General features: G+C 45.9%; 1 protein-coding gene across 2 annotated transcripts in view; it reads right to left on the bottom strand.

The window, feature by feature from the left end:
* Positions 1-25,472, bottom strand: part of SLIT3 (slit guidance ligand 3) — a 610,824-nt gene that overhangs the window by 54,090 nt on the left and 531,262 nt on the right. For both annotated transcript variants that reach the window (XM_054691197.1, XM_054691196.1), the window contains exons 18-23: positions 24,805-24,948; positions 21,836-21,999; positions 20,659-20,791; positions 5,350-5,418; positions 3,857-3,928; positions 3,403-3,474 (exon numbers count right to left, since the gene is read on the bottom strand). In XM_054691197.1, the coding sequence (XP_054547172.1) occupies positions 3,403-3,474; positions 3,857-3,928; positions 5,350-5,418; positions 20,659-20,791; positions 21,836-21,999; positions 24,805-24,948 (654 nt within the window). The remainder of the gene's footprint in view (positions 1-3,402; positions 3,475-3,856; positions 3,929-5,349; positions 5,419-20,658; positions 20,792-21,835; positions 22,000-24,804; positions 24,949-25,472) is intronic.

Here is a 25,472-nt window from a genome sequence, read left to right as displayed (position 1 = left end):
GGAACCAAACTAGGTGTCCATTGATGAATGAATGAATAAAGAAGTGGCATATACACCAATGGAATAGCACTACTTAGTTGTAAAAAAGAATGAAATCCTGTCATTTGCAACAACACAGATGGACCTTGAGGGGATTATGCTAAGTGAAATAAATTTGATGGCTATAAGACAAATACTGTATGATTTCACTCATATGTGGACTATAAAACCAATCAACCAACCAAACAACCAACCTAAACCAAATTCTTAGACACAGAGAACAGATAGGTGTTTACTAGAGTAGAAAAGGGCTGGGGTGGGGGTGGAGGGGTGGGCAGGGAGAGAAAGGGTAAAAATGCTCAATTGCAAGGTGATGGATAAAAAGTAGATTTTTGGTGGTGAATACATTATAATGTATACAGATGTTGAACTGCAATGCTGTATACCTAAAAACTATACAATATTATAAACCAATGTAACCTCAATAAAAACAGAAGTCATACTTCATTGCCTGGTTGCCTCATGCTTTCCTTACACATTTCCCCACTGTGGCACTTAGAAGTAATATTTAAATTTTAGGTTAAAATTAACAGTGCAACCAAGATCTGAATGCATAGAACCTTTCCCTTACTTTGGATTATTCTTTAGCATAAATTCCTAGATGTGCAATAACTGGGAGAAAGGACACAAATATTGTAAAAGAAATGTAGCCCATAAACATTTTTATTTTTCCTGAATTGGCCCTTATGCAAAGATGGTTGCTCCCCAATGAGGCGGAGGGTTGGCAAGAGAGCCTCTAAGACCATTTTTTATTTACAAAATCCCATGATTCGAAAATGATGATGCTAAAAGCCTTTTCATTCCCAATTCAAGCAAGCACGTGCATGTTATATGTTTGTGTACTGAGTTCCTGTTGAATGAATGCGAACAATGGCTCTGGAGTGGGACAAACAGGTGCTGAGGAAGGAGAAAAGTCTGGACAGATACATGTGGCATTCACCCCACCACCCCAGTTGACACACGGACAGCCAAGCTCCTCTCCCTTTTGCCCTTTCAAGTGTAGAGATGCCCCAACGAGAACAACTAATTATGAACATATGAATAGACATGCAGATTCCATTAAAATGAGCAGATCCATCCCCGGCAGCAAACCAATCCATGCACAGAACTGTAAGACAGGGATGGCAGACAGTGGGCTGGGACTGAGGGAGGGTGATGGGAGTGGGAGGGGGCGCAGGTCCAGCCCCAGTGAGAACAACCCATTTCCCATGTGTCAATTGGAAACAGGGAAGAGTACTGCTGATGTTTCCATTCGCAAACTCCCCAGAGAAGGTGGATAATAAATAAGTGACAATAACAGATTGCACACTGTCAGCGCGGGCACTTCTCTGCCCCCAGAGAATTGATTTTTAATAACAGTGCAGATGACATGTGGCGGGAGTTGTCGCTGACACTGGTGTTTTGTGGGCCTCAATAAATCACATCAACCTGGAGGCTGTGGTCCAGACCTACTCACTGGGGGTGATTTGCCGGTTACTATGGGGTTCCAGGAAGGATCTTGGGGTTCTGGGTTAGGAGGATGGATTCTGTGACTTCCTGACTGTCAGGTCTTATTTCTCCAACCTGGAACTTAGCTTTCCTATCTTTAAAATGGGCATAATCCTTTCAGCTTCACAACCTTTTGTGAAAGGTTATATGAGGCAATGACAATGAGAACCTCTGGAGAAAAAGATTATCACTGTTCTAGAAATAAGGCTGTCAGAAAGGTAAGAAGTTGACAAGTTGCTAGCAGAGTGCCTGGCATCTCTGCTCTCGGGAATATCACTCAAAGGATCCTCCTTTGCTGGCAAAATAGATGGAAGGTGGGAAATCACACAACTCAGCTGACAATTGGGTTCAGGGTTAGGGGTGGCAGTGGGTACCTTTCCTACTTTTGCAGGCTCTGATGTGGGAAGAGCAGTCCAAAGTGGATATTTATGAAGTGTTTACTATGGGCTAGGGCCATGCTAAAGGCTTTACTTAAAATATCTCATTTAAACTTCATAAGACCCTATCAGGCAATCCCTGTCAGGCAATTATGAGCTGACTTGTGGATGAGAGGATGTACAGCTGCGAGGTGCAGACTGTGCTTGGGAAGCAGGCACTCCTGGGCCTTTCTCAGAGCTCCTCTGCCTGGTGGCTGCCCTCTACCCCGGTACCTTGTCAAGGTGTGGAGGCTGCAGGCTGCCCAACACTGTCCAAAGGGGCAGAGCTGCTCAACCACACAGGAACAGAGCAAGCCCTGGAATGGCCAGGTCTTGCCATTTTCCAAGAGAGTGTAGGGATCAGGATTTGCATGAGGAATCTCCTGATTGTTAAAACTTTGTTTATCTAACAACATACTTTATGTGCCAACTCTACAACTGCTAACTAATAGCTCTCTGGGATGGACTGCCCTGGGCTTCTAGCTTGTGATCTCTGATGTATGAGTTGGGTTCCTCACAGGGTTTTACAGCTTTAGCATCGCCCCTTGCAAGTCAGAGGGACCAAGCATAAAACAACTGTCATCAAAATAGTGGCAGAATCTAATCACATATCCCAGTCCCTGAAAGGAGCAGCTAGCATCCATCCCATCTTACTCATAAAGAAGTAGAAACTCAGAAGAATTAGTCATGTATTCTGGGAGAGTGGATGACCCCAAGCCTGGGTGCTGGATGGGAGGTTTGCAAGTGGTGCAGAGTAGGCTTTGAGCAAAGGAGAGAGGGGGAGGGGTGGGTTTAACAACTCCTGCTGTTAGTGTAACAGGGTGGTCCCCAGGAAAAGGGGAAGTTCTAGGTTTCCCGCCCCACCCAAAGGAGGGTGGAGCTAAAGAGAAAAGAAGAAGCTGCAGAGGAGACTGGGGAAGGAAGGAAGCAGGATGGAGAGCCAGAAGGAGACCTGGAAGAGGCACATGGAGCCGAGAGACACGTGAAGAAACTGCGCTTGCCTTTTGGTCGTGGACTGGGTGACACAGATGTGGGTGAGAGACCTGTGGGGAGGTGACAATGGCAGCTTTTATCTTGATTTTGATTTTGCTCTTTTCCTCCCAGACTTGTCTGGTTGTTTCTGATCCTTTTCTGTAGGTCCCCACTGAAAGATACTTTAGACTTGTGGCAGGCTGTCGTGCCTTGCTCTGGGCCAATCCTGTTTGGGTGGACTTTTACCCACGAGGGGACGGGTAATTTTGGGTGCTTGATTTCGAAACTATATTCTTTGCCTTTCCTGTATTGTTTCATAATTGTATTAAAGTTCCTTTTCATGAAAATCTCACATGTTTTGTATTAATGTGGTGGACAGCAGAGCCTATTTAGAGCAGGCAGGTTTGCAGAGTCTGGGGTGCCCCTCTCCCTGCCCTGTAACATTAGCAGTGTGGTTACAATGGAATCCAGGGCCCAGGGTACTTACAGCACTCGGAGAGACCGTAGCCCATTGAAGGCGTGGATGGGGATGCATCGCAGTCGGTTGTAGCTCAGGATTCTGCAGAAAAGGACACGTGTGTTTACAATGTACACACGTAGAAAATAAATGTACAGCTAGTAGAAAATAAATGGAGCTGAGCAAAATATAATTGTCTTGGGAAGCCCTCCACTGGGAAAGAAAATTCACAAAGCACAGGAGGTATGCCAAAGAGGGCCTCTTCAGAAATAATTAGGTGGCAGTCCTTGCTGACTACCCAGACAATGGAGTTCTGCTCTACTTGACTTTCCTTCTGATGGTGAAGGTCTGCCCTCTGCAGGGGCAACAACAGTCCTGAATATCATTAGGGTAGAGAAGCTTGGCCTGAGGGTCAGAGGTAAAGGATAGACACAGGACACTTTGTGCCAGGCTCTTGTCAAAGACGGCACCTTACAATACTTACAGAGTGGAGAGGTGAGACATGTTACTGAAGGTGTAGTTGGTCAGCACGCCAATGCTGTTGTTGCTCAGGTCACTAGGAAAAGTAAAACAGAGGGTTATGCTTTACTATTAGCTGTATCCCAAGGGGATGTGTGTGCACTTTCACACATGCTATCCTTTCACACATGCTATCCTTCCACCATCCTACATCCATTCATTCATCTATCCAACATCCATCCATCTGCTCATCTATCTACTTATCTGCCTACTCATTATCCATTATCCATCCACCCATCCACCAGCCAATATGCCTACCCATCATCCAACCATTCATTCATCCACCTATTCATCTATCTATCACCCATACATCCCCCTACCTAACTGCCCATCTGTCTACTCATTATCCATCCATTTACCGACACACCCATTCCTTCAAATGTTCATTTTTATTTGACATTTACTCAATTAATCACTCAAGCAATTGTCTTTCATTCATTAATTCAGTTATTCCATTATTTGATTACATGTCTATCCATCCATTTCATTCTAGTAGCATAATATTTCTACTTATTCTAGGACTTTATTCTTTTTCCTGTTCAATTCTTCTTCTTTACCTTTTTTCTCCACCCTCCCTTTGTTTTGGTGCTCTTTCATTCCCTCTTATCAGATTCTCTTTTATGAGGAATAAGCTTGGTGGGGAAGTAGTCCTTTGCCAACTACAACCTTTGAATTACCCTTGGGATTACTATCCAGAGCAGTGGTTTTCAACCATTAGCTTCTCATTAGAATCACAGGAGATTTTATATCCTCTGAGCCTGGGTTCCATGTCTGGATATTCTGATTTATAAGTCAGCTATTCTGATTTAATTGGTTTAGGGAGGGTTCAAGCATACTATAATCAGCTGAAGCTGAGAACCACTGCTCTGGAGGTCCCTGCTTCCTAAGCAGAAGGAGGCATCTTTCAACAACCACTTAGCCAAGCAATGGCACCTGCCTGGGTCTCATCTTGGCAAGGCAGTGAGACAGTCGAGGCATAAAACTTTCAGACTGCCTGGCTCCCTGACCTCTGCCCATGCCTGGTGGCAGCTACCACTTGAAGACACCTCAATTTGAACCATCTACTTGGAACATTTTCCAGGTAACTAAAGAAGGAGGAAGAAGTACTGTGTGTGCTTTTGGCACATCTAAGGGCAGTTACAGCTTTTAAGAAACTGGAGGCTGAGGGATCTCAGGAATTGAATTTGGAAGTTAGATAGTCAGAGGCTCATCTACCTCTTCCCAAGCAAGGAGGGTATGATGCAGAGGGTCAGGGATGTCAGGCTCTGGGGTTTTGCATGTGGCTCTCACCAACATGACCTGGCACATGAGGTGTCTGTTCCTCTCTCTGCTCCACCCTGGGACAAAAGTGCCGGGATGTTGCAAAGCCTGTACCACTGTCACACCTGCTCCTTCTCATCAATGCCCTGAGCTTGCCCAGGGAAGAAAGTTAATTGTCCCACCCTAAACGCTCCTTACATGAGTGTCAGGTGTCGGAGGGTGGACAGCTCCCTGGGCACAGCTGTTAAGTGATTTCCTTCCAGGTACCTGCAAAAGAGACACAAAGTAACATGTGGCAAAGAGGCACTGCACTCGGATGACACACACACACACACACACACACACAGAGCGAGCGAGAGAGCGAGAGAGAGCGAGAGAGAGAGAGCGAGAGAGCGAGCTGTTTTCTCAGAGCAGCCTCCCTGATCTTCTAGGCCATGTCAGATCCGTGTTTCAACAATCTCATTTGTCTTTTCCCTCTTTAAAGCACATGATATATTTGCTTAAGACATCAGTATAAAAAAATAACAGTACAAAACACAACAAAGCTAAAACAGACAATTATAAACCAGAGACACACTGCAGGGGAGGAGGAGGAGAGGGATGAGGAGTAGGGAAGGATGAGCACAGAGGATTGTGGTGATGGTGCATAGGTGCCTTGGGGAAGGAAATTCTATGGGGACTCAATCTGAGGGGGTGGGGGGAAGCAAATAACGTCTAAAAAATGTTAAAATAAAAAAATGAGATGTATACATTAAAAAAGCACATGATATATTTGCTATTTTGGGGATTAGCTGCATGACTATCTAATTAAAATTTAATGACATTTTGTTTCCATTGAGGTGAGAATTTTCATGATGGTAGGGCTCTTGTCTAAAATTATCCAGTGTTGGGTCCCCCCAAGGCTACCAAGCTAGATATCTCCTCAGCAGATCCAATAAATATTGAATAAGTAAAGCACCTGCTTTGTACCTGGCCCTCACTACACCCTTCCATGGCCAGGATTCACATGTGAGGAAAGAGAAGTTCAGAGATGTTAAAACACTGTCCAAGGTCACACAGCATGGGAGTGGCTGAGCTAGGATTCAAACCCAGGTCTCTCTGGCTATGCTCTCACCACAATTCCATGTGGCCTTCACTTAGCTACCAGAGGGTGGTGGAAGAGCTGAGCCATGACTCATAGTAAGAATTCTAATTCAGTATTTAGTATCTCTGATGTGCATCTGGATACAGAGGAAATGGGCATTTCCTGGAACACTGTGCTACCCCTGCCAGCAGAAAGACTACCTGCAGGAGGGAACAGGGCTTGAATTGAGCATGTGCCAGCAGATGGAGACTCCTCCCAGAGAGGCAAAGTCTGAGCTCAGACGTGCCTGAACTTTAGGGTCCTGCACTGACCTGGTCACCTAGCAACCTCTGCCAATCTCCTTGGAGATTCAAGTGTGGTTGAACATAAGAGAAGGAAATCTCATTCTGATCATGAATTACAATGGTTATTATTACCCTCTGGGGGGACACATCCCAATTCATTCTCTCAAACCCTGTTAACCCGTTTCCTTGACCTTACCATTGCTCTTAGCACAGAAACGCAAAACTTCTTTAGATGGTTTACAAGACATGCTCTGATCTGGTGAATACCGCTTGATGCAAAGCTCCCAGGTTTCTCTTTTCCCAATCACTGCCATTCACTGCTGCAATTCCTGTGTTAAGAGTCACAAGGGCAAAGCCTAGGCCTACGCTTTTCTAGTCCAGTGCTTCTCAAACTTTAACATACATATGAGTCACCTGGGCTCTTGCTGAAAGGCAGATTCTGATCTAGCATGTCTGCTGTGTGGTTGGAGAGAGCATTGCTCCCAGGCTCCTCGGTGAGGGTGGGAACTGCAGTCTGCAGGCATTTTGAGTAATGAGGTGCCAACACTGCCTGGCATCCAGCAGACCCACCACAAAAAGACTGGATGGGATGAGATGGGTTAAAACAGGATATGGGTAGTTTGTTCATGCCCAGAGCAAGTGAGCTCTAGGGACAAGTCAGAATGAATATTACCTTAAACGAAGGCCTGGGTGACTCTGCCTGTGGTTGGTCTCTAGAGTCCTCCTGCCACAGAACACAGGGCAGGGCCCCAGTAGTCTCAGGTTGCCCTGGCAGGTAAAGTTAAGTCCCTTTGATCTTCAATTCTTCCTTATATATCTATTATATCTACCTATACACTACCACACAGGATGCTGGGGGAGATACAAAGAAGAGACAGACCTCACTTCTATTTTCAGGGAGCTTGATCACCTGGCCTAAAATCGCTCGCCTGCCCCCCTTTGGTCATTCCCTCATGCGTAAGAGTCAAGAAGCATATTCATGGATGCATTCATTTCTCAGGTACAAATATTCACTTGCATCATCAAGATGCCAGGTACTGTATATCCCAGGGAATGAGACAGGCATGATGTCTGCTTCCTAGCAATTAAAAATCCATTGTGGGAGGGGGAAAGCAAGGAGAGGCCATACCTGTGAAGAGATGCATTCTGAATTGGGATGTATACTTTGAAGGGAAGGAACAGGTACCTTCATGGAGAATGCCCAAGGGCTTTTGCAGAAAGATGCAGCTCAGGAAGAGCTATTTAAGAGGAAGGAAGCAGGAGAGGAAGGAGTAGTCTGGGAAGGCCCTGAGTTTGAGTGTGGGACGCAGAAAGGCGGCCAGGGGACTGGAGGACGGTAGTAAGGGACACGGTCTATGGTGCTGAAGCCTTGGAGGTCAGCTTCCAAGTGCAATCAGAGGCTGTGACTACAGACAGGTGCGGGGGACAGGTGTTTGAGAGCTTCCTGGGGGTGGCAGGAACCCTGGGTCTATCTATGCAGGCTGAAAAAGGGGAGCACAAATTAGGCTAGGTCCCCCACTCCAGGAAATATTTTATGGATGGTATGGCATGGAGGGAAGCTTGGAAGCAGCTTTAAACGTGGGGAGGTGCTGATGTGGGATCCTCTCACCTGGAGGGGGATCATTGATTCTGAGGGAGCTGGAGCCCCTGGGATGGCGTCCTACACTGGTGGGATTGCTCGCCACTCCTACCCTGCTTATTTTCTCCTCTCGGATGTTTGCTACAACTACTTAGCAAATTTGAGGCATGGGAGATGAGACCCAGAATAAAATGCCAACACCCCGAGTCTCCTTACTGGGATATTGAGAAGGTTAAAGATAAGCATATCTGAAGATGCAACTGTGGCCTGGGGGGCCAGTTATTTAGCCTCTCAGACTATACAACGCCAGGGCTGAGAGCCAAACTGTAGCGCTCCCAGCACAGTATCTCATTCAACCCTCTGGGCCCACCATACCAGTCTTTTGGGGTCCAACCTGGCTCTGCTGGGTATTGTGCTGAACAGTCAGCTTCTCATCCTGCATAAAATCTTTCCCTGGTTTCCAATGCTTGTTGGAGAAGGGCTACCTAACTCCTGTCCTAATCCTGCAAAGCCCTCTGTGGTCTATCCTGTATCAGTCAGAGAGAGGGGCCGTTAGGGTCAGCATACACACATACACATATAACATTTCTGTTCAAGGATGAGCTATATAATTATAACTATATATAATTACGTGTGTATGATTTATACACACGTAATTATATAAATTACATATATAATTATATGCACACACATGTATATAATATAATATGCACAATTATAAGTACAGTTGACCCTTGAACATGGGTTTGAACTGTGTGGATCCACTTATACTTTGATTTTTTTCCTATTATTGCACATTTACAAGTTCAGCAAAGTGAGGACGTTGGTTGGTTGAATGCCCAGATGCAGAACTATGAGGAGGGTCGATGCCCCTTTGCCTTGTGCAGTTCAAGGCTCACCTGAATAATTATACTCATAATTACGTAAGTATATATAATAGACATTCAACATGTAATATGTAATAGATATGTAAATGTATAAATAAAGAGAGACGGCAAGAGAATTTATTTTAAGGAAGGGAAAACTGGTCAGCTGGAAACTCAAGCAGGATTTCTATGTTACAGTCTTGAGGCAAAATTTCCTCTTCTCCAGGGGATCTGTTCTTTTGTTCTTGGGACCTTCAACTGATTATACGAGGCCCATCTCCATAGCAGAGCCAGTCGTCTCTTTTAAAATCAACTGATTGTTGTCCTTGTTCGGTTTTGGTATTAGTGTAATGTTGGCTTCATAAAACGTGTTTGGTATTGTCCCTTCCTTCTCAATTTTTTGGAAGAGTTTGTGAAGGATAGGCACTAATTCGTCTCTGAATGTTTGGTAGAATTCATTTGTAAATCCATCAGGTCCTGGGCTTTTGTTTTTGGGGAGGTTTTTGATTACCATTTCAATTTCGCTAATTGTAATTGGTCTGTTTAGGTGTTCTATTTCTTCTTTATCTAGCTTTGGGTGATTGTAGAGTTGTAGGAATTTGTCCATCTCCTCTAGATTGTTAAACTTGTTTCCATATAACTGTTCATAGTAGTTACTGATTATTCTTTTGATTTCTGCTGTGTCCGTTGTGATTTCTCCTCTTTCATTGATGATCCTGTTTATTTGTGCTTTCTCCCTTTTTTCCTTTGTGAGCCTGGCTAGGGGTTTGTCTATTTTATTGATTTTTTCAAAGAACCAGCTCTTGGTTTCATTGATCTTTTGGATTGTTTTTTTAGTTTCAATTTCATTTATTTCTGCTTTGGTTTTTATTATTTCTTTTTTCTACTGGTTTTGGGTTTTCTTGTTGTTCTTTTTCTAGATCTTTGAGCTTCGAGATGAGGTTGTTTCTTTGCGTTCTTTCTTGTTTCTTGATGTGAGCTTCTATTGCTATATATTTTCCTCTTATTACTGCTTTTGCTGCATCCCATACATTTAGGATATTGGTGTCCTCCTTGTCGTTCAATTCAAAAAATTTTTTAATTTCTTCTTTGATCTCCTCATTAGTCCAATGGTCTTCTAGTAGTGTGGTTTTTAATCTCCATGAGGTAGGAAAGTTCCTTGCCTTCTTTTTATGGTTTATTTCTAGTTTGATGCCTTCATGGTCAGAAAAGATGGTTGATATGATTTCAATCTTGGTGTATCTGTTGATGTTTGTCTTGTGCCCCAGTATGTGATCGATCCTGGAGAATGATCCGTGTGCGCTTGAGAAAAATGTGTACTCCGTTTTTTTGGGGGTTTAGTGTTCTCAGGCCAATCTCCCTAATGAACACTGATGCAAAAATCCTCAATAAAATTTTAGCTATCAGAATCCAACAATGTATCCATAAGATAATTCACCACGACCAAGTTGGATTCATTCCAGGGGCACAAGGATGGTTTAACATCCGAAAATCAATCAACGTTATCCAACACATCAACAAAAAGAAATATAAAAACCATATGATAATATCAATAGATGCTGAGAAAGCTTTCGACAAAGTGCAACACCCATTCATGATAAAAGCCCTTGAAATTCTGGGGATACAAGGAACATACCTCAACATCATAAAGGCCATCTATGACAAGCCAACAGCCAGTATCATTCTCAATGGTGAAAAGCTGAAAGCAATTCCATTAAGATCTGGAACAAGACAAGGATGTCCACTCTCACCATTGCTTTTCAATATAATACTGGAAGTCCTAGCCAGGGCAATAAGACAAGAGAAAGACATCCAAGGAATCCAAATAGGAAAAGAAGAAGTCAAACTATCACTATTTGCAGACGATATGATATTATACATAGAGAACCCCAAAAACTCCACAGAAAAGCTAATTCAACTCATCAATCAGTTCAGTAAAGTGGCAGGATACAAAATCAACACGCAAAAGTCAGTAGCCTTCCTATACACAAACAATAAATCTGAAGAAGAAGAAATCGAAAAGACCATCCCTTTTGTTATTGAAACAAAAAAAATCAAATATTTGGGAATAAATCTAACAAAAGAGGTAAAGGACCTATACAAAGAAAACTATAAAACACTGTTAAAAGAAATAGAAGAAGACACAAAGAAATGGAGAGACATCCCCTGCTCATGGATTGGAAGAATAAACATTATTAAAATGGCCATCCTTCCAAAAGCAATATACAGATTCAATGCTATTCCAATCAAAATTTCAATGTCATTCTTCAAAGAAATAGAAAAATTATTGATGAAATTCATATGGAATCACAAAAAACCCCGAATAGCCAAAGCTCTCCTGAAAAAAAAAGAAGGGAATGGAGGCATCAGACTCCCAGACTTCAAACTATACTACAAAGCCATAATCATCAAAACTGCATGGTATTGGAACAAGAACAGACATACAGACCAATGGAATCGAATAGAAAATCCAGAAATAAACCCACAGATTTATGGTCAACTAATCTTTGACAAAGGAGCAAAGACTATGCATTGGAGCAAAGAAAGTTTGTTCAATAAATGGTGCTGGGAAAACTGGGTCGCTACATGCAAAAGAATGAAGCTTGACCACCACCTCACACCATACACAAAAATCAACTCAAAATGGATTAAAGAACTAGACATAAGACCTGAAACCATAAAATATATAGAAGGAAATATAGGCGAAACACTACGTGATTTGCACATCAAAGACATCTTTACAGACACATCACCCAAAGCAGTGATAGTGAAGGCAAAGATAAACAGCTGGGACTATATCAAATTAAAGAGCTTTTGCACAGCAAAAGAGACAATAACAAAAACAAAGAGAAACCCCACCAACTGGGAGAACATTTTTGCACCCAACACTAATGATAAAGGACTGATCACAAAAATCTGCAAAGAGCTGATGAGACTCAACAACAACAAAGAAAATAATCCAGTCAAAAAATGGGCAGAAGAGCTTAAAAGAAACTTCTCTGAAGAGGAAATGCAAATGGCCAACAGGCATATGAAAAAATGTTCAACATCACTTGTCATCAGGGAAATGCAAATCAAAACTACCATGAGATACCATCTTACACCAGTGAGAATGGCACATATTAAAAAAACTAGCAAGGGCCTCCCCGGTGGCGCAGCGGTTGAGCGCTGGGTTGCGAAGCTGCCCGCAGCCTCTGCAGCGCCAGTTCGATCCCCGGCTGCTCCCCGGCCACCGGAGGAGGGTCCCACATGGCGCGCAGACCTCTCCTGCCGCCCACTGCTCCCCTCAGCAGTGTGCTTCGGTCCTTCTGCCTGCTCTGCTCCCCGCTCTGGCTCTGGTGAATTCTCTCACCCTCCCGCGCTTCTGACTGTACCCAGTGCATGTATAAACAAAAAACAAACAAAGAAAGAAAGAAAGAAAGAAAGAAAACATGCCTCTCTATATAAAAAAAAAAAAAAAAAAAAAAAAAAAAAAAAAAAAAATAAAAAAACTAGCAACAACAAATGTTGGCGAGGGTGTGGAGAAAAAGGAACTCTTCTGCACTGTTGGTGGGAGTGCAAACTGGTCCAACCACTGTGGAAAGCTGTGTGGAGATTTCTGGACCTACTAAACATAGAGCTTCCATATGACCCAGCAATTCCACTCCTAGGTATTTACCCAAAGGACACAGAAACATCAATTCCAAAGAACACCTGCACCCCTATGTTTATAGCAGCACTGTTTACAATAGCTAAGCTTTGGAAACAACCCAAATGCCCAAAAATAGATGACTGGATCAAGAAGATGTGGTACATATATACCATGGAATATTACTCAGCATTCAAAAAAGATAAACACATGCAATTTGCTGCAACATGGATGGCGCTGGAAGGGATCATGCTCAGCGAAATAAGCCAAAAAGAAAAAGAAAAATACCGGATGGTCTCACTCATAGCAGGAATCTAGAAAACTTAAATAAGGGACCAGGAAAATGAAAAACTATAAGAAAGTGAAAATCAAAATCAACAAAAAACTATGAACCAGAGACACTTTTAGGGGGGCGGGGGCGGGAGGGGAGGGATTGGGGTCAGAATGGGGGGCGGCAATTGTATGGGGAATATAACAATAAAATTTATAAAAAAAAAAAAAAAAAAAAAATAAAATCAACTGATTATGGAAGTGAACTGCATCTACAAAATGCTTTCAGGGTTACATCTAGCTGGGCACCATAGCCTGGTTGAGCTGATTCATGAAATTAACCATCGCAGTCCCTGCTTCCCTCTCCAGTTCATCTTACAGCAAGCTCTCCCTTGACCTCTGCTTCCAAGTCTCCTGATCCTCTCCCTATCCCAATGGCCCCCTCTCTATTTGGGGGAGAGCAGGCTTTTGCACCTGTCAGTCATTCTCCACCGCCCCCACCCTAGCCTAGTTATCATCCACAGACACTTAGATCTCAACTTACATGGCACATCCCTGCCCTCATCTCCCACACCCAGTGAGGAAATGACAGGTTCTCAAAGCTTCCAGGACATTTTCCTCATAGTGTCTAACCTCTGTGATGACATCCATACGGTGGCTCTCTGACTAATGGGGCAGACCCTTGTCTGTTTCGCTCATGACAGCGCCCCACCACACCAGCCAGTAACAGTAGATGCTCAGGAACATCACCCGTCTGATACAAACCCCAGACCTCCTGGGCGGGGCTGCACTTGGCACTGTGGAGCTGAGCAGCAGCTGCTTCAAATGCAGAATGTCCCTGACGACCTGGAATCGCAGCTCAGAAGTTGAGGAATCAAAAGGTTGCACTTCAAAAGCACAGATGCGGTTGTGAAGGAAAGGCTCTTTGTTGGAAGCCCTTCATGAAAATGCTGAGCTCCAAAGTTGCCTGTAGTCTGCCGCCCAGGCCCTGGAGGGCCCCTCAGAAGACTGCTCTGTTGCCCCACCAGCCTTAGAACTACCAGAGCATTTCTAGCAGGTCAACCTTTGAGCTGACCTGCATATAAATGCCCTGTTTCAGCACAAGCACATGAGGACACGTCTGTCCTGCATGAAAATCCACACAGACCTGTGAATGGATGTTACCCACTCCTGCTTCCTGCTTTGCAGTGCCAACAGGTACCCTACTAAGAATGCTTGGATCCACTGGATGGTGCAGGAGAGAAGACTAGTTACCTTCCAGGAGGCCCCCACCCCTGACCCCCAAGCCTCCAAGTCAGGATTTTCATCAGGGGTCTGGGCTGATGGGAGAAGCTCAGGGCTCAGGCGACTGAGCTTTATATTGCGGCTTGATTATCTAAGAGCTGTGTGACCTTCGTTAAGTGCTTGCCCTCCCTGAGCCCTCTGTAAAGTGGGGATTTCAAGAATCACCACCTGGAGTGATTATGAAGATTAAATGAGAGTCACTGTAGAAAGTTCTTGGAGCAGCGCCTGGCACACTAGTGTTCTGTACCTTTTGAATATATGCACGAATATCTACACATGCGTAGATATGCACACATATATACCTATTCACTCACGTACACATTTATACACACCTATCTACCTCTATCCAGTAATACATGATTATTGAAAGATAACGATCCCCTTGCTGTCTAGTCTCTATTCTTCCAGAGTAATATTTCTAAAGTGAAAATTGGTTCATGTCACTTTCCTGCTTAGAATTCTTCCGCGGTTCCCACAATTCTCCTGCGATAGGAGCCAGCCCTCCCCACAACCTGTAAGAACGGACTTCCCTTCTCAAGTTCCCGGCACACACCATCCTCTTTGCTGTCCTATTTGTTCTATCCCACGGCCTTCTTGGTTTCCTGACGTTAAGGTTTTTCCACCTTGGGGTCATCATAGAACACATTTTCCTTCCTCCTTTCCCCTTTTTATTTCCCTGGGGAACATTGTTCTCCTTCCTCTCTGAAATGCCTAATTCACTGGTTAGCTTTCTTACTGAGTTTCTGAGAACAGGGATCTGCTCTGTCCTCCCAGTTGACAGCCTCCAGCACAATCAACCTAATCAACGCTTGACTGAGAGAAGGGGACTCCCAGCTCGAGACCTGTGCTCAGGCTCTCTTAGTCCCTCCTACAGATGGCTGTGACTGCCTGTGGCCTAGAAGTGTCCCTCCTGCAGCCATCTGCTGAGGTCTTCTCTGGGCCAGGGCTGTGCCAGGGCTTCTGAGTACTGCTGTGCTCAGAGCCAGCCGGCTCTCCAAAGCATGGATCGACCCCTCCAGCTGGCTGCAGGCAGTTTCTGCCTTCTCCCAGGGCCAAAAGCAACAGCTCTAGGAAGCTGCTCTATAATGTGTTCTGGGGAGTCTGCCCAGCATGGGGGGCGGGCACAGAAAGCAGCAGCCTTTTCTTGGGCAGCAGCTGGCATTGCTCGAGAAGGTCCAGCTGTCAGGACAAACCAGGTCAGAACCACAGACAGGTATCTATAAGATGGTGGCAGGGGTGCTGGATTTGCTGTCTTCCTGTTAAATGCTGGTGAATATTCCAAGGAGCCTTGTGACTGTCCACCAAAAACTTCCCCAATGACTCGAGCTCCTGGCAAGAGCACACAGGGACATGGGGTTCAGTAGATAAAGGGTAGGTCTTCATCCTAGACAGACCTGGGATCTAACCTTTGCTTGCTGCTTCTTGGCAGTGTGATCTTAAAATACTCAGACTGAGGTAAGGTAGGAACAATGTCTGCCTGGCAGAATTGTTGGAAGGATTCAGTAAGATCACAAAGGAATAAAACTAAGCACAGCACCCGACACACAACAAATGCTAAGTGGTAGCAGTGGTGGATTTCATGCAGATAGTACATTTTCCCTTGCTTTCTTAAAGCTCAGAGTGGGCAGAATTTTCTGGATTTCTCCCTATCCCAGAGTATATACTGCTGATGCCACCATTTGTGCTTGTCAGTAATTGCATTGCTCTGCCCCTTCTCTTGCATGCATGCCCACTGCCCTGATTAGATTTCAGATGAGGAGGAAGCTTCCTTTGAGCTACTTCCTGTAATTCAGGCCCACTGGGCTAGTGTCCACTCTCTCCTTCAATTACCTCCTGCCACAAAGAGCTGTGTCTTATCTTGTGTCCTCCTGGTCAAACCCCATCTCTTTAAGTCTCTTGTCAGCACTGTGTGTGTGTGTTTATGTGTGTGTCTACCTGTCTGTTTGTGCTTCTGGCCTGCTTCCCACAATATCCTTAAACCTAAATCCCTTCTTCCAATAGTTGTGCCTGGAGGGAGAGCTATCACCTTACTTCTCCTGTCCTTAGGATTATCAGTGGGGGGGACAGCAAATCCATCACCACGGTCCTCAGACCAAAATCCATATTAACACTTCCTGGGTATTTTCCAGCAGGCAGTGTTGCTGTCTACTAGCACTAGTTCTCATTGTCCTTTGAAGCCCCAAGGAAGATGAAAGTTTGCAGAGTTCGTTTCCAGAAGTAGAAAGCCCTGATATTAGTGCATATCCCTTTAAATGGAAGCAAACAGATTTCTAGGTTACATTCTTTCAGAATGGTATGACTAGATCTAAAAGGCTAGTGGCACTAGCCCTAAAGGCACTGTCTGAATACGATGAGGCCCTCCCTGTGCAGAGAGTGTTTGTGTGACCTTGGGGGCTGAGTGTCTCACATCTGCTTCTGCTCAATTTTTCACAAGTCTTTGTAGGCTTGCTTTTTAAGTCAGGACCTTAATGTTGATGTACAGCAGCTGTCCCTCTGTATTCTTTGCCAAACATTGTGGATAATCTCGATAATTCTTAAAGAATTGTCTGCTCAGAGGTCAATGAGGGTCAAACTATCTTTGCAGTAAGATGAAGAAGACATTGTTTCCCTTTTGTCTGTGTGAGCAGAACCGGTGGCACTGCAGTGACTCACACAATGTTCCACAATGATGTCAGTGGCCAGTACAATTCTCACCTTCATGAACTTGCAGGGTCACTTAAGATAGCCCTTGAGGAAGCTGTGAAAATTATTAATTGCATTAAATCTCAACTGTTGAATTCACATCTTTTTAATATTCCAAGTGATAAAATGGGCAGTTGGCATACGGTGCTTTTGCTTCATATAGTTCACTGAGGAAAGGCCCCTGTGAAACAGTTACAAGCTGAACTAGCCATTTTTTTTTTTCATAAAACACGATTTTTTACTTAAAAGAATGTCTGGCAAACTGGTTATCCTGACATGGGTATTTAGAAGATGGTTTCTTGAAAATGAACAGAGTGACCTTGTCACTTCAAGGAAAACAGCTGACAGTATTTGTTGGCACTGATAAAAGTTGAGCTTCTGTGTGAAAATGAAAATTTCAGAAAACTTGTTCACCGTCACATTGAACTTGACAGTATCTCCTTCCTTAAAGCCTTTTCTGATGAGAATGGCAGAGATATTGATGGATATGACTTTTTTTGGGAATTTGCGTAATGTGATATGTCAACTTTGAAGATCTGCCTCACTCAGCGAAATGATATTTTCCAAATGACCAGCATATGCTGTTACAAGGTGAGGCACAGGAGAAAATTCCATTCCAGGTGCAAGACAGACTAGTGGAACAGAATGTGGAAAGTTCATGGATATGGGCCTCCCTGGTGGTGCAAGGTGTAGAGCACAGCACTGTGAAGTTATCCACAGTCTCTTTGGCATTAGTTTGATCTCCAGCTGGCCAGGGAGCTACCCACAAGGCACAGCAGACCTCTCCTGTCTTGCCTGCTGCTCCCCTCAGCAGTGTATTTCAGTAGATCTGCCTGTTTTGCTCCCCACTCTGTCTCTGGTGAATCCTCTCACATCTGCTTCTGCTCAATTTTTCACAAGTCTCACCCCTCCCACACCTCTGGCCTGTACCCCAGTTCTTGTATGCATAAATAAAGAAATTTTTTTTTTTTTAAAAGAAAGTTCATGAATATGCCTCTGGATTCTAAAACTCATCTTGAAGAAACTACCACTATGGGATTCTGTTGAATTACCAAAGAAGAATATCCACAATGATTTGAAAAGGCTATTAACGTTCTCCCTTTTCCAACTACACCCTGGGTGAAGCCAGATCTTCCTTCTATATCTCACCCCAAACAACAAATCACAAGTGACTGCTGAAGCAGATATGAGAAGCTCCCTGTCTTTTCTGAAGCCAGATACCAACTAAAGGGATTTGTGAAAATGTTAGAGAACTCCACTTTTCTCATTTAAATGTTTTTGGATTTCTTTTTACATATCCCTGAATGGGAATATTACTTCTAAATGAATTGGTACATACATATTGAAAACATTTCTCAGTTGTAACTTCCAATATGGTAAATGCCAATAGCTAACACAAACCAAAGTTCTTAGAGTTCTTGAAGTTTTTAAAAATCATAAAAGGGCCTGGAGACTCAAAAGTTTATAATTCTTGGGTGATGAATGATAGCATGAAAGGAGGGGCCAGTCAAACCTGTTTTCTGGTTGTGCTTGGGCCACTTATCCAAGATGAGCCATGGGGATTGGCTTTTACTCCTCTGAAAGGCTGCAAGGGCACTGCAGGCCCACCGTGGGGGAAACTGGTTGGAGTGAAGCAGGTGTGGGTGGTCCGCTGCACCCGAGGAAAGAAGAAGGAGGGATGCACAGGAGTGGGCAGATGCAGCCCAGGGCAAAGATCACCTGCTCTGTGGCTCGAAAAGGACCCACATTCCTGCCCCAAGAGGAATTTTGTTGTAACTTTGTTTTCCCTCCTTTTGGTTGAATCAGACTTTGTAGGGTGGCAGATAACGAATGCCACCTCAGGGAGCCAGAAAGGCATTGGAAACTTGGATCTGTACTCAGCTGATATCCCTGAACTACAGCCCTGGAAGGCAGTTTTCAGGACATGCCAGCTTTCATTTTCCTTCTACCCCCCAGTCCAGACACCCTACCTCCCCTCTGGGCCGTGGCTTGGTACAGAGGGGAAGACTATGCTCCTTGGCAAGCTTTGGAAACCCATGTCTGGCCCAGAGAAGTGCCATCATTTCCAAAGCAGGAAATCAGGTCTCTCCCCAAAGCTCTGAAGTTTACTTTATAAATTATAGCCAATTATCTTTGTTATTTCAATCTCTGTTCCATGAGCTTTAGGGAAGAGCATCCAGGGACCTGTTTGCATGACATTTTCTTCTCTTTGCCATGTGCAACTTGGCATTCAGCGAGCCCAGGAAGGAAGTGTGTGCCGGGGTCATTTTCTGTAGCCCCTACCCCACAGCACAGCCTGGCAAGGAACAGGGATTTGTTTGGGCAGTCCTGCAAGGGCACGGCCCCAGGCCAAACTCAGGGCCTTCATGGACTTTGTGGGGACTGTCAAGACCCTTCTTCTGTCTTTTGGGCTGGCAGTCCTGGCTACAGAAGAGCCAGGAGTCATCCTGCCACTCAGACAGGCACGCTCAGGTGCCACCCCAGGAGCACTGGTGGAGCAGGTGGGAGAAGCTCCCTTAAAGGAGGCAGGTGGAACTCTGTTGCTTGTATCCACGGACACATGCTGAGTTAGTCCAGAGGAGGGGGGGTGCTGGGGCTGGGAGTGAGGGGGTCAAGTGCAAGCATGACTTGGTGGGTGGTGGTGGTGTGTGAGCGCGTCTCCCTGCTCAGGTCTCTGGGTTTCCGTACAGCCCTCACCTGGTTCTGTCTGCTCCCAACGCAGGGGCTTTGCTCAGGCAGCAGCTTCCTTATGGAACCCCCCCTCCCTCCCTCTAATTATCTGCTTCTAACCCTGCAGATTTCCACTCCAGCTTCATTTCCCCAGAGAAGCCATCTCTGATCTTCACATCTAAGTCAAACCTCTTCCCTTTAGGATGTCATAGCAACCTTGTTCCTCTTTTTTGTAGCATTTTTTATGGTTGTCATCTCACGAGTCTTCGGAAATGATTGAGCAAGTGTCTGCCTTCCTCAGTAAACTGTGAGACACCCCCACCGCTGCCAGTGCAGAGTCCCACCTGTTTAGCACACTGCTGTCTCCCCAGTGTCAGCGCAGCACATGACATACCATACATGTGGAATGAATGAAGGCAAGAATGAATGTGGTTTGTGTTAGTTGCGCAAGTGTGCAATGCCCTCCTCTTTCCTCCAGCTGCTGCAGCAGTGCTGCTTCTGGTACATTCCAGAGAGGCTCTGCCTCTGAGTCTCCCTTGTCCATGTGTTTGAGCTTTGTAGAGAGCAGATATAAGGTTTTCTCTGTAACTGTAAGAGGCCTTCAGAAAGGGAACAACATCTCTTTTGTTTAACAGGGGGCTTCTGGGCAAAAATTGGCCTCTGTATAGCCATGGTGAGAAGTATGGGTCATGGAATCAGAGGGTTCCTGTACTCAGAGTGAACAGGACTGGGAAATGACACTGCATTATGTATAATGGATGGTTTTAAGGTGGATCAGGATCATACTGCTAAGTGTTGGTGAGCCATAGTGCCTGCTGGACAATGTCTATGGTTTTCTTGTGCTGTTTCTGGTTTCAAACTGAGAGACTGCGGAGGAATCTAGAAGGCAGAATGCAGAGGGCTTGGAGTGAAGCAGAGAATGAAACAACAACCCTCCCATTTATATTCTGGGCTCTCTGTAGGCACAGTAGGGTTGGAAACTCATCCCCTACCAGGCAGAGGCCTGGGGTTGGTGCTTCCTGTCCCAGGTCAAAGGTGCTGCCACCTTCTTGCTGTATCCACTCAAGGTACCTTCCAGCCAGTCTTGCTTGAGATACTGGGTCAAGTGTGATGTATGTTTGTGGAAGGGGGACTCCAGGGGAGTCAATGGTGGCACTTACAGCTCAGTCACGTCCTTGGGAATGCCCTTGGGGAGTGCGCGGAGCCCCTTGTTGCTGCATCGCACCACCGTCTCCATGCAGGTACACTGGTCCGGGCAGCGGGGGCCCAGCTGGCAGCTGCTGTCATCGTTTCCTGGAGAGCAGGAACCCCAGGAGTGAGCATTTGGGAGACAAAACCTACTGGGGGAGTGGCAGATGAGCAAGACTGGGACCAGGCACTGAGCTGCAAAGGGAAGCCCTGGCTCTGAGCCAGACCACAAGTGAGGAGCCTGTGGCCTCATCAGTAGTTGCAGAGGTAAGAAAACGCCTGGCTTGGGGAATAGAGCTCCCTAATGTCCACCACATGTACATGAAATGAAGACTATTAAAACTTGAATCAAAATATTGGAAAGAGGTCATTATTAACTTGATCGGGAATAAGCCAAAGTAACTAAAAGGTGGGGGGCAGGGCCCCATTAATCCCTCTTCTTCCTCCTCCCTCTCTCCCCTCATTCTATTATATAATCATTCTGGGTGATAAATGTGTCCCCAGTCCCCCATTATACCTTAAGGGCAGTTAATCTACAAACCAGTAATAGCTCTCTAGATAACCTAATGTTGAGCAAGTGAAGAACTGTGCTAGCTTGAATTTATACAAACATGTTCTTTGGGATCCTGAGCCATGGGGGTATTCAGGTCCCCTGGTCAGTGACAGGAATTTTCCAGGAGCTCATCTAGAAGTCTGTTTCTTTTGAGCACACATTCTGAGCCTCATGATGATGCAGGCAGGAAAACTGAGGCCCAGGGCTCCCATGTACAGTTGTGTAGGTTGTATACTATACAAGGGTGACATAGCATCTAATGGGTACCAATTTCACTGTGGACTTGACAGGTTAGGATGTTTGGTAATTATATCAATGACAGTGTTGTCATTGAAAGTACAAAATGTCTTATTTCAAAAAATCAATGACAAGTTTTTGACTGACAAATTTAAAATGTCTTTAGAAAAAGGCATCTTTTCTTAATTTGCATGAAGGAGTCCTGTGGTATAGCAGCAGGCCCAAGCTCCAGTTGCAGGCCTGAGGGCATAGTGTGAGCAGCTCTCAGGAGACCTGACATTGGTTTTCTGCTACTTCTCTCCTCACTGGAATCCCCTTTGCCTCCCAGCTACTGCCTCCCCCACCCCCAGCCCTCTCACCTTCACAAGTGAAGTCCTGGATGGCCACATCCTGGATGGGAATCTCCTTGAGGAAGAAGGGCTTCTGGCACCGGGGGTTCCCGCTGACAATGCGTCTCTTTCGCAGCCACTTGCCGAGCCAGGCTAGGTGGCAGTTGCAGTTGAAGGGGTTGGACAGGAGGTTTCTGGAAGAAGAGAAGGGCCATCTCTGAGTGGCTAGCCTGGGACTGAGGGAGCTGGCCCTGGGATCTGGTTCCACCACCCTCAGGCTGGCTCTCCAGGTAGCTCTGCTCCAGGTTCAGAAGGAGGAGGGAGGGGACCTAGAAAAGGGAATGCAGACCTTCTTCTAAAATCCTGAGGCAGTTTCTGCACATGTGTCCTTCCAGACCTCCTCCTGCAGACAGGGCTGTGGTCTCCTGCGGCATTTGCTGCGTGACTATCCCCAAGAAACTCTAAGTGGATTCCACCTGCCTGGGATGAATCCAGACTGTCTGCCTGGTTGCCTCCGTTCCCCTTTGGTCCTCAGCATAAATGACCCCTTGTCAAAGAAGCTTTCCCTGAGCCCCTCATCTGAAGGGAAAAGAAAATTCTGCCTCATTCCATTCTTCTCTGCCACAAGCCCTTGGAACCTGTGAAGATGGTACAGTATCAGCCTCCCGACCTTAGACTCTCAGTTCCTGAGAGCAGGGACCAGGTCTGCCTTCTGCCTGTGTCTCCAGACAACCTGACCTCAGCACAGGCACTGGATGTGGATTTGCTGAATGCTATTCTGGTGGATGGAGGGATGGAAGCAGCTCTCATTTTCTGAGCCTCTCCAAGAGTGTGTGACCAGGGCCTCCCCAGTGGTGCAGCAGTTGAGCGCTGGGTTGCGAAGCTGCCCGCAGCCTCTGCAGGCCCAGTTCGATCCCCGGCTGCTCCCTGGCCACCGGAGGAGGGTCCCACATGGCGCGCAGACCTCTCCTGCCGCCCATGCTCCCCCCAGCAGTGTACTTCGGTCCTTCTGCCTGCTCTGCTCCCCGCTCTGGCTCTGGTGAATTCTCTCATCCTCCTGCACTTCTGACTGTACCCAGTACTTGCATAAATAAATAAATAAATCTTAAAAAAAAAAAAAGTGTGTGACCAGTTTCAGCTCTTTATAAAGCCGCTCTCTCAGACCCGCCACAAAACCCCGGGAAGGAGCCAACGTGATTGCCATTTCACAATGTGGCAAGGATGATGTAGGGAGGTTACCTAAGATGAACAGGTGGCTGAGGCATGGGAGGGCTGATAGGAGTTTGGGTCAGACCTTCCTGGGATTGAGTCCAGGCCCCACTGCCCAACCCCACAATGCCCAGGATGATGCCAAGTTCTTCTGTCAAAGCTGTTTCCCTCATTGCTTTGTGAGTCTCCCCTTCTGGGCATGTTTGTATCTTTGAATTTCCAGTGTGATGGCAGCTAGAAGCTGTGAGAGGTGGGTTCAATCCCACCTCTTCTCCCCTCCCCCTGCCCCCAGGCTAGCTCCTAACCAACTGTCCCATCATCAAATCATCCAATTATTCAACAATTAAGTGACAGGCATCCACTTAGCACCAGGCACAGGCCTAGGCATTGAGGAAGTAGCAGAGAACAAACAGTCCTACTGTCCTTCTAGCCCTGTATTCCAGTGGGCAGGAGCCAGGCAGTATATAATTAACAACAAATAAGTAAGTTATATCATAGAGTAGGAATGGTCAATGCTGTGGAAACAGAGCAGGACTAGGTGGTGAAGGCAGGGGAGGGGTGGGGGGTGCAGCCATAGAAACCTGAGCTTCCTTCTGTGGAGGAGGGAGGAGGCTAGGCAGTGGCGCAGTGTTCTAAATGGGAGTGGGCTGGGGGTGGGCTAGAGGGCAGGAGGGACTAGAGGACACAGGGCCTTTAGCCCATCCTATCACTGGTGTTAATGCCGGGTGACGTGGGTGTATGAGAACATGACAGCAAGTAGCAACAAGATGCTCAGCTAAAATCTTTCTCCTCTGCCTTCCCAAAGGCCTTTGGGGAAGGAATGAGAGGGGAGAACGAAATAGCAACTAAAGTTAACAGAACCGCACAGAGATACTGTGAGCAAAGTAAATGCTGACACATACTGAGTCACCTCTATGCCCCAGCCCCCCTGCTGTGTATTTTACAAACACTAACAGATGCAATTTTCACAATATTCCTACCAGGTGAATTATGCAGAAGGGACAGTGGAGAGACGAAGTAACTTTTCCAAGGTCACACAGCTCATGAGAGGCCGAGCCAGGATTTGTACTCAGGAAATTGGCCTCTAGAGCCCAAAGTTTTAACCTTTATTCCAAACAGCCTTCTTTACCAATACAGTGAATTCCCCAGACAGAAATACTCACTTAGGGCTCCAGAATGCTAGATTTGACTCTGGTTCCAATATACATTTAAGCGGCCAGTGACATCATTTTAAACGCCCTGTTGGATCAGTCACTGCCTGCTTAAAACCTTGAGTGGCTTCCTGATGTGCCCTGGATAAAGACCTAAACAGCTTATGGCAATCCTGCAGCCTGGCTTGGCCTCTTCTCTAGCCTGGCCTGATCCCTGTTCTGTCTTATTCTGGGCTGTCACCAGGCTGGGCCTGGTTTGGTCCTGAGTATCTCCTCTGCTTCAACCCACCACAGGACTGTTGCATAAGCTCTTCTTATTGGAGCACTTGCCTTTCTTACTTTTTGAACAAGTACCTCCCACTCACCTTCCAGAATGCAATCCAGTGTTCCTCAACAACCTACACTGGGTTTGCATATCACCACAGACCTCCAGTGTATGGCAACTCATGGTATTGTGAGCTCAAGGGAGGAGGGACTGTGCCTTCATCTTCTCTACTTAGATGGTGCCTGACACATGAGAGGAGTCTGGCAAATGTTTGTGGATTGGGACTTTGGCCAAAGATAGCAAGGAACTGGGAGGGAAGAGGTCTGCAGGAGAGGGGCCCAGGATGCGTGGGCAATGCATCTGGGAGGACTTACATGGTAGACAGGGAGACCAGGGTGGTGAAGGCCCCAGGGGTGATGGTGGTGATCCGGTTGTCATAGAGGGACAACAGCCTTACTGAGCTCAGGCCAGCAAAGGTGTCATTGCTCACACAGCGGACCAGGTTACTCCGCAGCATCCTGCAGGGGAAGGGAAAGGGATGAGAGAGAGAATACAGATGTTATCCTTTCCTTCCCACAACGGTGTGTCAGTGGTGTGAGCACATGCCTGTGCACATGTTGGTGGGGTGCTTTGGCAACTCCCAACCCGGAACAGTCATGTGACTCAGGTATGTCTGGTCATAGCAGGGCCCAGGACCCCTTGTGGAGGCTGTAAATATGCATGCATATTCTTGTCTGTGCCTGCTCTATAGCAGAAGCTGGTGTCATGCATGACTATGTGCACAAACACATTCTGTGCCATTGTCAGTGTATGCATGTATATTTCTGGGAGGAGAAGGGAGTTAAGATGTGACTGTAGGTGTCAGCTTGTATGTGTGTGGCTGCATGTACACGGTTGTTGCTTGCGTGTGTGCACGCTGCATGTCGTGGTTATGTACATATGGGCATATGTGTGAGTGTGCACGTCCATCAGCATATTTCTATGTGTGTATACATGTGTGTATACACATGTATATGAATTATTGTGTGTATACATGTGTGTA

The sequence above is a fragment of the Talpa occidentalis genome, unplaced genomic scaffold (genome assembly GCF_014898055.3).
Source record: "Talpa occidentalis isolate TD23 unplaced genomic scaffold, MPIMG_talOcc4v2.1 talOcc4.9, whole genome shotgun sequence".
Classification (NCBI taxonomy): Eukaryota; Metazoa; Chordata; class Mammalia; order Eulipotyphla; family Talpidae; genus Talpa; species Talpa occidentalis.
Note: the sequence above shows the minus strand (reverse complement) of the source record. Positions and strands in the feature narration are given on the sequence as shown.